General features: G+C 51.3%; 4 protein-coding genes across 4 annotated transcripts; 1 reads left to right on the forward strand and 3 right to left on the reverse strand.

Moving 5' to 3' along the window:
* Positions 1-172: 172 nt before the first annotated feature.
* Positions 173-2,713, reverse strand: V8C40DRAFT_93440 (serine/threonine protein kinase CBK1). The gene is made up of 4 exons (XM_083223632.1): positions 1,749-2,713; positions 1,130-1,630; positions 589-1,062; positions 173-518 (listed from the first exon to the last, which is right to left on the reverse strand). The coding sequence occupies exons 1-4, from the start codon at positions 2,348-2,350 to the stop codon at positions 212-214; spliced, it is 1,884 nt and encodes a 627-aa protein (XP_083077709.1). The 5' UTR covers positions 2,351-2,713; the 3' UTR covers positions 173-211.
* A 1,456-nt stretch (positions 2,714-4,169) lies between these two features.
* V8C40DRAFT_232544 (Tim22-complex subunit TIM54) lies at positions 4,170-6,062 on the forward strand. Its single transcript, XM_083213163.1, has one exon. It carries the CDS (start codon positions 4,370-4,372, stop codon positions 5,732-5,734), a length of 1,365 nt encoding a protein of 454 aa, XP_083077710.1. The 5' UTR covers positions 4,170-4,369; the 3' UTR covers positions 5,735-6,062.
* V8C40DRAFT_282430 (N-terminal domain of NEFA-interacting nuclear protein NIP30-domain-containing protein) lies at positions 5,870-6,928 on the reverse strand (the record flags this gene model as incomplete). Its single annotated transcript, XM_083221782.1, has 2 exons — positions 5,870-6,607; positions 6,703-6,928. 2 exons carry the CDS (start codon positions 6,926-6,928, stop codon positions 6,096-6,098), a joined length of 738 nt encoding a protein of 245 aa, XP_083077711.1. The 3' UTR covers positions 5,870-6,095.
* A 2,173-nt stretch (positions 6,929-9,101) lies between these two features.
* V8C40DRAFT_261391 (cyclin family protein) lies at positions 9,102-10,100 on the reverse strand (the record flags this gene model as incomplete). The annotated part of the gene is made up of 1 exon (XM_083219259.1): positions 9,102-10,100. One exon carries the CDS (start codon positions 10,098-10,100, stop codon positions 9,102-9,104), a length of 999 nt encoding a protein of 332 aa, XP_083077712.1.
* Between the last annotated feature and the right edge of the window lie 1,244 nt (positions 10,101-11,344).

Genomic DNA, 11,344 nt, shown 5'->3' on the forward strand with positions numbered 1-11,344 from the left:
CAGTATAATGCATTTCAATAAACGACAATGTACCATTTTGGTTCTGATGCAGATTGCTCCTCGTATCTTGGCCAGCCGATTAAGCATAGACCCCCCCTTTCCCCTTCCAAATGTCAACGTCTCCATCATCTAGTCGCAGCTCTAATTCGCTTCGAATTCAAAATCTCTACTGCATATGCCCGCTTTCATCTTCTGAAACAACAAAAGCCCTCTATCGGAAGTTGTTATCGAACCGCTTGAAGGTGTAGCCGATGAAAGGAAGGCTCATCTCGGGAGACTCCTCAGGTGCCTGGCCATTGCGGTTCTGGATGGCCTGGGCCTTGAGCAGAGTCGCGTTGTCAGTCTGGTCAATCTCATCGGTGGGGAAGTACGTGGTATCGATGTTGGACGTCAGCCGGGGCTCAAAAGGAGCGCGGATGCGGCGCAGACTGTCGAAGTCGACTCCACGGAAGAATGCGTGGCTCTTGATCTCATGAGCACCTCCCCGTCCGAGTCGGTTCTCGGTGTTGCAGACCATGCTATAAAGTAGATAAAGTTAGCTGTCAAGCACTCTTAAAAAGCAAGATGTATCTTCTGGGGTTATCGTACCTTCGAATCAAGTTCTCTGCCTCGGCACCCAGCGTAATATCGTCAGGGAAGTACAGGGTTTGTCTCCAGTTGACAATCTTGCGGTAAGTATCGTGGCTGTCTTCAGCGCAGAAAGGCGGCCAGCCCACCAAGCACTCGAACATGATGGTACCCAACGACCACCAATCGCAGTCAAAGGTGTAGCCATGGCCTGTGAAGATCTCGGGGGCGATGTAGTCTGGCGTTCCGACGGTGGAGTAAGCCATCAACCGTCTAGATCGTCTCCAGTCATTAATCTGAGATCGGTTGCTGACTGTGAGGTTAATCTGGTCTATGGCAACTGAGGTTCGGTCACGCGGGCGGTTGGAGCGACCTTGCAGAAGCTGCTGGTAGTAGTTGTTATCGTGCAGACGATGGAAACCCGTGGAGAGACCAAAGTCAGTCAGCTTGACGTGACCACCACGGTCCAACAGGATGTTGTCGGGCTTGATGTCACTGTTGTCCAACAAATATCAGTCATTAACTCGCGTTGATATCTAGGGATGCAACAATCAAAACATACCGGTGGATAAAGCCAAGCTTGTGGACGGCCTCGATGGCCAAGACAATCTCGGCAATGTAGAATCGCGTAATGTCTTCTGAGAAGATTTCATACTTGATGAGCATAGTCATCAAATCTCCACCCGGTAAAAACTCCATGAGCATGTAGAGGAAGTACGCGTCCTGGAAGGTGGTGTAGAGCTTGACAACCCAGGGGCTGTCAGACTCGGCCAGGATATCACGTTCTGAGCGGACGTGGGCCAGCTGGTCCTTCTTGAACATTTCAGTCTTGATCAGAGACTTCATGGCGTAGACCTTGCCGTCTCCCTTCTTCTGCACCAACTTGACCTCACCGAAAGCACCCTTTCCGATGATCTTGACGGTGTTGTAGTTTTCGGGCTTGTCCTTTGTACGCAAGAATCGCAGGTATTGGCCTTCCTTCCGGCCAGCGGTCGACCACAGCTGCTCTCTTCTAGTTGAGCTCTGTTGGGGGTCTTGCAGCTTCTGCTCCAACTCATTCTGCCTGTTGTTTTGTTTCACATGTTAGTAAGTTGATGGACTATTGATACAGAGTGATAAGGGGTCAATTTAGGCTTAGAAAAAGCCATGTGATGATAGATATTCGTAAGTGTCGTTCGTACCTTTGGTTACGCTCGCGAGCTCGCTTGACGCTGTCTTTGAAGAAGTCCGCAGCTAGCTGTGAACACTTCTTCTGGTTGCTATTGGCATTTGTGCCGTATTTATCAGGGTTCCTCTCGGGGATAGGCTGGAACTCGGGCGACGAGACAACGCCCGAGTTGGGCAAAGGAGGCGCGTAGTTGCCGTAGCTGGCCTGCTGCCCCGAGCCGCCAGCAGTTCGCGGGCGACCTGACGACGGCCCTCGGCCAGCATATTGACCTCCCCTCGCGGCACCGCCGCCTAGGTTCTGGTGGGAGAACTGGTGAGCCAAACCAGTGTTTGGGTCGTTGGTGCCGGGCGCGCCAGACTGCGGGGGATAGCCGGCGTTGGGATAGTCGCTGGTGACGGCCTGGCCAGGATACTGCTGCTGGCCATACTGGTTCTGCTGAAAGTAGCCCTGCTGGGGAGGGTAGCCGGCGCCGTACTGCTGCTGGGAGGATTGCATGCTGCCAGACTGGCCCTGGAAGACGGGCTGGGGAAAGGTTGAAGGAGTCGTTGGAAAGGTCCGATCGTTGGCAGCCGGCCGTTGGTTGTCAAAGTTCAAGTGCAGACGATTGGAATCCATATCCACGCCGATAAGACAAGACAATCGATCTCAGGTAATAATCAGCTGTATGCGAGCCTGACGGCCTGAGGGGTCGTCTCGTCGGAAAGGGGGAGAGAGACGCTGGAGATGGAGCCCTGACTGGCCAATTCGAAGCGAGAGTTGCTCCGCTGCAGCACAAGGCGGGCTGGCCCAGTTTTTAGAGGAGCAAGGCAAGGACCTGGCTGCTGATTGGGGCCTGAGCTTTGGAGTTGGCGTCTTTGCAGTTTGAAGAAGCTCCAGTCAAGACCCTTTTGACGATGGTTTGGCTTTGGCTTTCGGGCTCAAGGGGAAAATGGGGGGCGGTCAACCAGACCTCAAACTGCTAGGTAGATGCGCCAAAGACAATGGGCGGGGTGATGAATACTCGAGAGGTACCTGCCTGCGGTGCGCCAGATGGGCGTGGGCGCGTCACAGGTGGCAATAAGCCCAGGTATCTTCCAGGTTCCAGGGGGCTTGCTGGTGGGCACAGCGGTTGGTAGGCCGCTAAATTGTTCTGGTCGGGGCCTAGACACGTTTGATGCTCGACTGAGCTGCCACTAGACTATCTTTAGTTTCTGGTCCACGGGTGCTATTATTATTTTTCTGAATGGGTGCTTGAGTCGGGAGATAAAAAGGCTTCATTCGATGTTGAATAGAGGTACAGTATACAATTCGTATAAGAAGCTTTGATCACTTAGTTGGAAAGGGATTGACTGGTGCAAACAAGCCCGGCTTGTGTGAGATGGGTAGATGGCGGCAACAACACCGCCAAGCATTTTAGATCAAATGCCAATTTCAACTCTTATTGACTCTATATGTGGTCAGTATTAGTTATAACAGTTGGCATCTTCAATTGGAAGTGAGCACGGCAATTTCAATTACTTCCCTCTATCAGCAGCATATTGCAATGCATACTCCATACAGCCTCTGCTGGCCCTTCTGTCCCATCGAACGAGTTCCCCACCGGCACTTGTGCCGTTTCCATCTCAGGGGTCCAGCCGTTCCGTCTTGTACGGAATATATTACCCATCCGTCTTATCTCTGCTGTGCTTGGAGATCTAAATTCACATACCAGGAATATTAGGTGCTGGATCCCTGGCATTCCATCTCCTAGCTAAGTACTCCGTAGCATTGACTAGATCTCAGGTTGACCTGCAACACTAGTATTTACACAATCAGCCAATCCTTGATACATGTTCTCACGGTAGGATTTCAGGCCTTGCTCCAACACACGCTCTATGCACCGCAGTAGCACGTGTAAACAAAAGCAAGCAGGATATAAAACCCCCGGTACCGTCTCCTGCAGGGTCCGTTTAAATAAGCCGACTTGTCGTCCCGGTGAGCGACGGGCAGACCCCTGTTTCCTTATGGACAAGGCATCCTTCACCTCAATAATTCATGTTATAAAGGCGAAATTATCAAATTACTGCGTACCAAGTGTTATATGCTCATTTCTCTATCATCCCAACGGAATTGCTTCATACAAGGCACTTTTACGAAATAAACACGATGGCTACCAATTGCGGGTAATTTTGACACTTAGCATGGTACATGCATGTAGACCTGCCTTTGCCTGCTGATCGTGGAAACATCAGGACCTCTGCAATCAACTGCACACTTTCTCAAATCCCAATTGCAATATCCAAGAATAATACCAAGAATTACCTCATAAATCACCAAAAAAAAAATGTATATATATATATATATGTATATAGGCGAAGTTTTCTTTACTTCTATGCGGGAAAAGTGTTGAATCATTGCTTGCACCATGGCCCAAGTATAGATGCAGAAGTACTTTGTCTGCTCATTTTGGCGGCAAATCGAGGCCCTTATCGTGTCCCGCATCCTTATCGCATCCGATTTTTTTCCAACCTCATGACAGCATAACTCATCGATAGCTGCTCAACGTAGCTCGCCCGCAAACAATGCAAAAGCATTCTTAGGCCACCATTTCTTTTCCCTATTCTTCCATTTTTACACCAAAGGATAGCACACAAGCAAGGCCGCACACGCTTCACCATGGCCGACGCCAATCCCAATCCCTCAACCCCGCCGGCCTCGGGCTCAGGCGCTTCAAAACCTCCTCGTCCGCGCAATCCCGTCTTCAAGATGATGGGTCTCCCGGCCCTCCCTCGCAAGCTCCCCTCCCGCAATTGGCTCATCTTCTGGGCCGTCTCCTCGTCCATCGCCGGCGCAATCATCTACGACAAGCGTGAAAAGAATCGCGCAACAGCGAAATGGCGCCGAGCTGTTGCGCCCCTCTCCAAAGAGCTGCTCCCCAATTCGAGCCAGCTGCCCCGCAAACTTACCGTCTATCTGGAGGCCCCTCCTGGAGATGGTCTGCGCACTGCTCAGGATCACTTCATCGAATATGTTAAGCCTATTCTAGCGGCATCGGGTCTCGACTGGGAGTTTGTTCAGGGCCGGCAGCAGGGTGACGTGCGAGCGGCTGTGGCCGAGAAGATTAGGAGATCCAGGAAGGCGACCGAGCGGCCGGGTGAAGAGTTGCCGCAAACAGATGAAGCCATTGTGGAACAACAAAGGAAGAAGATTGGGCTACCAGAATACGAAGGCATCAAGGGCGATATCGTCATTGGTCGACACACTTGGAAAGAGTATGTTCGAGGACTACACGAGGGATGGCTCGGTCCCCTCGACGCACCGCCGTTGCCAGTCGTCGAAACTCTCGAAGACAAGCCCGAACCCGAAACCCCATCCACAGAAGGCGACGGTGACAAGAAGCCCGAGGACAAGAAGCCAGAAGAAGAAGAAAAGAAGGACAAGGACAAGCGACCACCACAGCCTCGCCCTCACAACTCACCCGACGACTATCCCTCCGCAGCCCTCCCGGCCACCATCCCCGCCGAGTTCTCTCCCTCTACTCCCATCGCCTTCCCCCACCGCCTCGGCTTCCGTCACACCTTTGTCCGTCTTGGCCGCTTCCTGACCCGCCGTCACCTGGCAGATGACATTGGCCGAGAGGTCGCTGCAGTGTGTTTCGCCGCTGCGCGAGACTGGCGTGAGGTCGACGGTCAGTACGAGCAGCAACTTGTCCTGAAGCAGGAGGAAGACGACTGGCCCAAGTTTGTCTGGAAGGACGAGCCTGAGCCCGTTGACGAGGCGGAAAAGGCCAAAAAGGCCGCCGAGCCGCCCAAGGAGAAGATCTGGGCCTCGCCTCTGGTAGTCGACTCGCGCATCGTGGAACGAATGCGCCGCTTCGAGATTCAGCCCGAGGACGAGGCTCGCGCGCAGAAGATTGTCGTTCCGGAGGCAGAGATTGAGGGCTGGATCAAGCGCAGCCTGAGGAGCTTGTATCACTGGGGCGCCAGCTCTTTCGCCAGCAAGCCCACGGGCCCCAATGTGGGAAACTTGGATGACGATTGAAGCGAGGGCGTTGAAAACAAAATTTTATCTTAAAAAGAAGAGTATTCCAACGATGTGATGTGTACATGACGGATGGAAGTGTCATGTTTTATTATTCTTGTATCAACAACGGGGCATGTGCTTGTATGACTACTGTATGTATGCGAGGAGTGAACTAATTGTATATCGGGCATGAAGGAAGAAAACCCACTCACAAAAAACGACCGAGAGCGAGTTATGGATGGATGAATGGATGGATTGATTATGATAGAGGGCGTATATACACATTATCTAGCTTTGCAGCTGTATTAATTCGCAACCACCACACTTACAGTTCTCCTCTTCCGAGTCGAGCCTCGTCCACACTTCTCCTCCTATAGTGTCATTCGTCGTCGTCGCTGTCCGAATCATATGCCACCAGCCCCAAGCTCGCCTTCTTCTCTTCCTTAGGAGCCTCCCTCTCCTTTTCCTTCTCTTCCACCTTCTTCTCACCCTCACTCTCACCCTTCTTCTTCCCATCATCACCATCACTCTTATCAACTCCCCCAACCTCATCCCTCCCTCCCCCTCTATCACCAGCAACAGCCTTCTTCTTCACCCCCAACACCTCCCTCTCATGCCTCTTCCTCTTCCTCCCACCAACCGCCCACTCCTCCTCCTCTTCCCTTCCAGCATCCTCCTTCACCGTCCCGGAAGTCTCGCCGCCGCTGCCGCCGGTGCTCTTCTGCCTCTCCCGAAACGCCTTCAGCCCTTCCTCAACCTCCCTTCTCGCTCTCTCCTCCTCTGCCTTCTCCTTCGCCCTCACCTCATCCAGAAACTCAATCTCATCATCATCCAGCGCTCGAAACTGGTTCTTTAGCTTATTCTGCTCCTCAAACGCAGCCTGCTTCGCCGCTTTCCTCATACAAAAATCCCAATCAGCACATTCACTCTCAAAAACACAACAACCAAAAAAGAGAAGAAGCAGGGAAGAGTAAAGTACTACAAACCTTTATTCGCCTGCAGAATGTCATACAAGCTCTGCTGCCCCCCCTCCGCCAACTCCGCCCTCGCGTGCTCCCTCCGCTTCCTCTCCTCGTCAAGCTCGTGCTGCACCGTCTCCCACTCCACACTCTTCTTCGCCAGCGGCTCCCTCGCCACAGCAGCAGCAGCGACAGCCTCGTCCTTTGGCCCTTCGCCGCTTATCGTCCCGCCGGAAACGAAGCGGCTGGACATGATTTTGAAATGCGGATTGTGCAGTAAAAGAGTAGATTGACCAGGCTTTGGAAGAAGCGGAATTGAATGAGATTGAGAAGCCGCCAATAGCAGTGTATGGGAGGTATTATAAGAGGTCCGGCTGGTTCAGTTTGTGAGCGGCTGACAAGTTTGGTGAGATGGCGACGCGTAAAAAGGGCTGGATCAGCGGCGTTTTGAAGCGAGACAATTGGAAGAATTACAAGGGCAAATGGCTAATTATGTATAAGACGTGTCAAGAGAGAAAATCGAGAAACCGAGACGTAAAATTGGCGGCCATGGAAACTCATAGGCAAAGTGTAGTCTGGAATCTTCATGAGGATGTAGAACGATGCAACCGAGATGTTGGCAGTCTCAAATTCCGACAATCAACCGAATGCTTCAGCGAATCCAAATTAACCCAAGTATCAAACACATGCACAAGTATGAAATTGAAAGAGGCACAGAATCACGAAATATACAAATGAAGTCCAGCCGGGGCTGTTCATCAATTTAATTGTACTATAATCTCACAATAGGGATGCCATGAGGATCACCACCAGAGGCGTCGCCCTTGACTGAAGCCTTCTCGTGGCCTTCATATTGCTGCCCATGATAGGGCAAAGAGCCTCCAATGATGCAACTCTCCAACCATCGCCCAGCCTCCCAAACGCGTGCGAATGAGACAAACTTCCGCCCATTTTTGCATCTGCAATAAACAACTCTGAGCTGCAGAGTAAACCTTCGCCATCCATCTTCAAACCAGTGATCGCATCACTCTTGAATCACACTCGCCCGCCATCAAACAGTATTCCATGACAACTGATATGGAATTGATCATATGAATACAGAAAATCTGTCCGCATTCATGCGAAAGGAAGAAGAGAAACTCATTAATCGAACAAAAAAAAACATCGTCGCCTCGCCATCGCCACCAGGCTTTCCTTCTCTACAGAATCAACCCATAAAAACAAGGCGTCTAGCATCTCATAGAAAGAAGAAGAAAGAGTCCGAGAAAGCATACAGGATGCTGGCCAAGCTTGACATGACACCAGCGGGGGTACCATGGTTGCGATTTATGGCCTCGGAATGTGTAAGACCGTAAAAAAATTGAAAATGATATAAAAAATGCGCCGCGAGAGAAGAGAAAAAATATAGCCGGTCCAATCTTCCATTTTACCCGCTGAAGACAATGCATGAAAGCGCCCTCGTAAAATACCCATTTTGCACAGACACCCCATTCCCACCACAAACAAACATAGTGTCATATGTGCTATCCCCAAACTTTTGAAATCTTTATTGCTTTTGTTGCGTCATGAACAATGTCGCCGTGGCCAGCGCGAATATTTTGGTGTCTCAACCAGCCCGCAAACAGGGGCGCAGAGCCAGCAGGGACCTTGAGGACACGGTTCAGACCTTTAATTTTTGTGTGGGCGCCGAGCTTTTGCCCGAGCCCTCGTTATTTCGAAGTGAAGCCTCCGATTGTAGGCAGTGCCTAAGACTGATTTCCAGATCTATCGAGGTACCAATGTAGGGTACCAATGCCAGGTCTATATGTGCAGCGCGCGCAAACGCAAGAGATCCCATCAAGTATGGTATCAAGAGAGAGAAAAATCTTTGAAAGAGTGGACAATGTTCACTTTCAGTGCTGTTGCAAGCTGGCAAGGCCTCCAGCAATTCGAGTCCGATATCGATGACGGACGGAAAGACGGCAAAATTTGCCTTTTGCTGCTGGAAGAACCAAGCTCGCTTTTTGCACCAAGAACATTTTGTAGTGATATAAGAGTCACCCTGCGCCGAACCAAACCATTATGAACATGTACCGTGATAAAAAAAAAAGCTGTTTATAGTTGAAGCCATCAATGACCACGAGGAAATGCCTGTATGTATGTTCACAGGGCATCCTGGTATCGGAGACGGTCATGCCATGGTGACATCATAAACAGGCTGTAGAAAAGACGTGCTGAAACTGATCGCGTGTGTAGGACTTTTTTTCGTGCCGGGGGTATCTGAAAAACACGCGTCTTCTTGAACAGAGAAGATAGCGAAAACTCGTAGCCATTAAAAACTCGAAATCCGCACCGTTTTTTTCCGAGACCGAAAAGGGAATAAAATGGGGCTCTATTTAAGCCCGAAGATGGAAGAAAAAGGGAAAAAAGGAAAATCGTTTCAAACATTAACCCATGACGGGCTGGCCATATCCATGGGACATGAAATAAGGCGTCTGCTTCATGGGCTCGACACATCCCGGGCAACCGCACTCACCAACACCGTGCTCCCAACCACTGTGGTGGTGGTACGGGTAGTGAGACGCATACGACGGTTGACGGTTGGGGTAAAACGTATTGTGAGCCGGAGGCTGGGGGTATCGGCTGCTGTATTGAGCTGCGGCCTGAGCGAACCACTCGTTGTAGCGAGCGTTGCTAGAGGCAGCCGACATGGCGTACTCGGGAGTGCCATAGCCAGAGTCCGGAGGAGTAAGAGGCGCGTTCCACGGGTTGTTGGACCAAGTGGTCTCGCGAGAGCGGTAGGTGTGCTGCTGGGCCTTCATGGCCTGGTAGCGCTCGTACTCTGCGATTTGAGCCTGAATGTAGCGCGAGTGAGGAGAGCAGCGGTTGCTGTTATACCTGGCCAAGTCGGTATCGATGGCAGGGACCAAAGCAGCCAAGCGCTCGCGGCTCGCCTGGGCGGCTCGTCGCTTCTTCATCTGCTGCCACTCACGCCAGTTGTCGAGCCAGGCCTGATAGTCCTTGCTTTCATCAAGGTTGACGTAGAGGCGCCAGTTCATGGCCGAAAGCCAATCATACTCCAGAGTGTTGAGCTCAGAGACGGGAATACCGCTAACCTCAGACCAGGATCGGTTCTGAAAGGTGTTGTCGTCCAAGAACTTGCTGCCGAGGAGGAGCGAAACCGTGAGGAATCGCCAAACTTGACCCTCGGAGGCCTTGTACGGACCCTGACTCTTCATGGAGTTGATTCTCTTGGCGAGATAGTTCATTCCAAGAAGAATGGTCGTACTGGGCAGTCTCGTGGAGGTGAGGATCTGCGACACGAACTTCCGGAAGGGAGAGGTGACGCTAGCCTCGGGGGTAACAACGCGAGTAGCCATCTCGGCGACATACTCAGCCATCATGTCGACCTCATAATCGAGGACGGCACAAACGCCTCCGGGCATGATGACGGTTGAGGAGGAGGTCCGACGAAGATCGAAATGACCTTTGTCGGATAAGATTCTTGTCAGAGACGAAAACAGCTCGCGACGGTGCACGGCTGTCTTGTATGGGGTCTCGTAACAAGAAAGCGAAGATGACGACGAAGCGGCGCGAGGAAAGAGAAAAAGAAAGGGTATCGACTTGGCTCTACTGGGATGCAAGAGCCATTTAACGTTGTATATCGTAATGCCGTGAGGTACGACGATGTGAAATCTGTTGGAAGAGATTGGAAAATGGAAAAAGACGTAACAAAATGATATCGCAACGGAGTAGTCGGTCAAAGAATATGGCCGTCCAAGGTACAGAGTTCGCGAAACGTCGAGTCCAAAGATGGGCGTTTACGCAAGCGAGAAGCGAGACCGAGGAAAAGATGGGAGAAAGGATGCAAAGGTGGGATGGAAAAGCTTTCTGAATGAACTGTTAGCACCAGACACGTCTAATATATAAGAGACGATGTTAAAGTATAAGACAAGCCGACGCGCAGGTACATGAGAGGAAAAGTGAAATCGGATGAATCGAAAGTGTAAATGGATGGTGGAAGTATCGGACCAAGGGTCACAGGGCATTACACATCGATCGAATTTCGCCACTGGCAAAAAGATGTATGGCCCAATTATCAATAATCAACTCCTATGAGGAGATGTCGAGCAGTCATTGATCGATGGTATTGGTAGGTAGCAAGAGCGAGGGTATAGATCAAGACAAAATCGTTGGAGTCGCGGCGAGAGTACGCGGGACGTCGAGAGGCATAACGGCGACAACAATCGAAAACGCAACGCAGATCTACTAACCTCTATGCGATAGAGAGGTCCCGGAAGGAGCTTTTAAAAACCCTCCAAAGATGTGAACGTCGAACGGAAGTAGACGTGACCGACGTGATAGCGGCCACTGCAGAACAAGCCGTGGGAACACAAAAGAAGCTACCTGCACAGCAGCGAGCTGAGAGGTAAACAAAAGGAGTAGGCTCACGCGAGAAACCTGAATCCAGACGTCGACGAACGATGAGAAGTTCGCGACGAGGCTTGTCGTGAAATCGGCGGATTCGGAATTCGGTGGAGGAGGGAAGAGGGAGGGAAAAGGGTTGAAGAAGAAAATATGAAAGAAGAGGTTGAGGTGTGGGAGCGCAAGAAGAAGAGCGCGGGCTGGAGATGATGAAGGCTACGGGCGGCACAAGTACGTTGCAGCGACAACAGCGTTAGGGCATGGG

Source organism: Trichoderma camerunense (assembly GCF_050948025.1).
Source record: "Trichoderma camerunense strain CBS 138272 chromosome Unknown V8C40scaffold_2, whole genome shotgun sequence".
Lineage (NCBI taxonomy): Eukaryota > Fungi > Ascomycota > Sordariomycetes > Hypocreales > Hypocreaceae > Trichoderma > Trichoderma camerunense.

Coding starts and splice junctions, on each gene's coding strand:
- V8C40DRAFT_93440 (XM_083223632.1), bottom strand. CDS start 2,350: ATGGATTCCAATCGTCTGCACTTGAACTTTGACAACCAACGGCCGGCT. Junction 1,631..1,748: donor GCTCGCGAGCGTAACCAAAG/GTACGAACGACA, acceptor ACAAAACAACAG/GCAGAATGAGTTGGAGCAGA. Junction 1,063..1,129: donor AAGCTTGGCTTTATCCACCG/GTATGTTTTGAT, acceptor GTTGGACAACAG/TGACATCAAGCCCGACAACA.
- V8C40DRAFT_232544 (XM_083213163.1), top strand. CDS start 4,370: ATGGCCGACGCCAATCCCAATCCCTCAACCCCGCCGGCCTCGGGCTCA.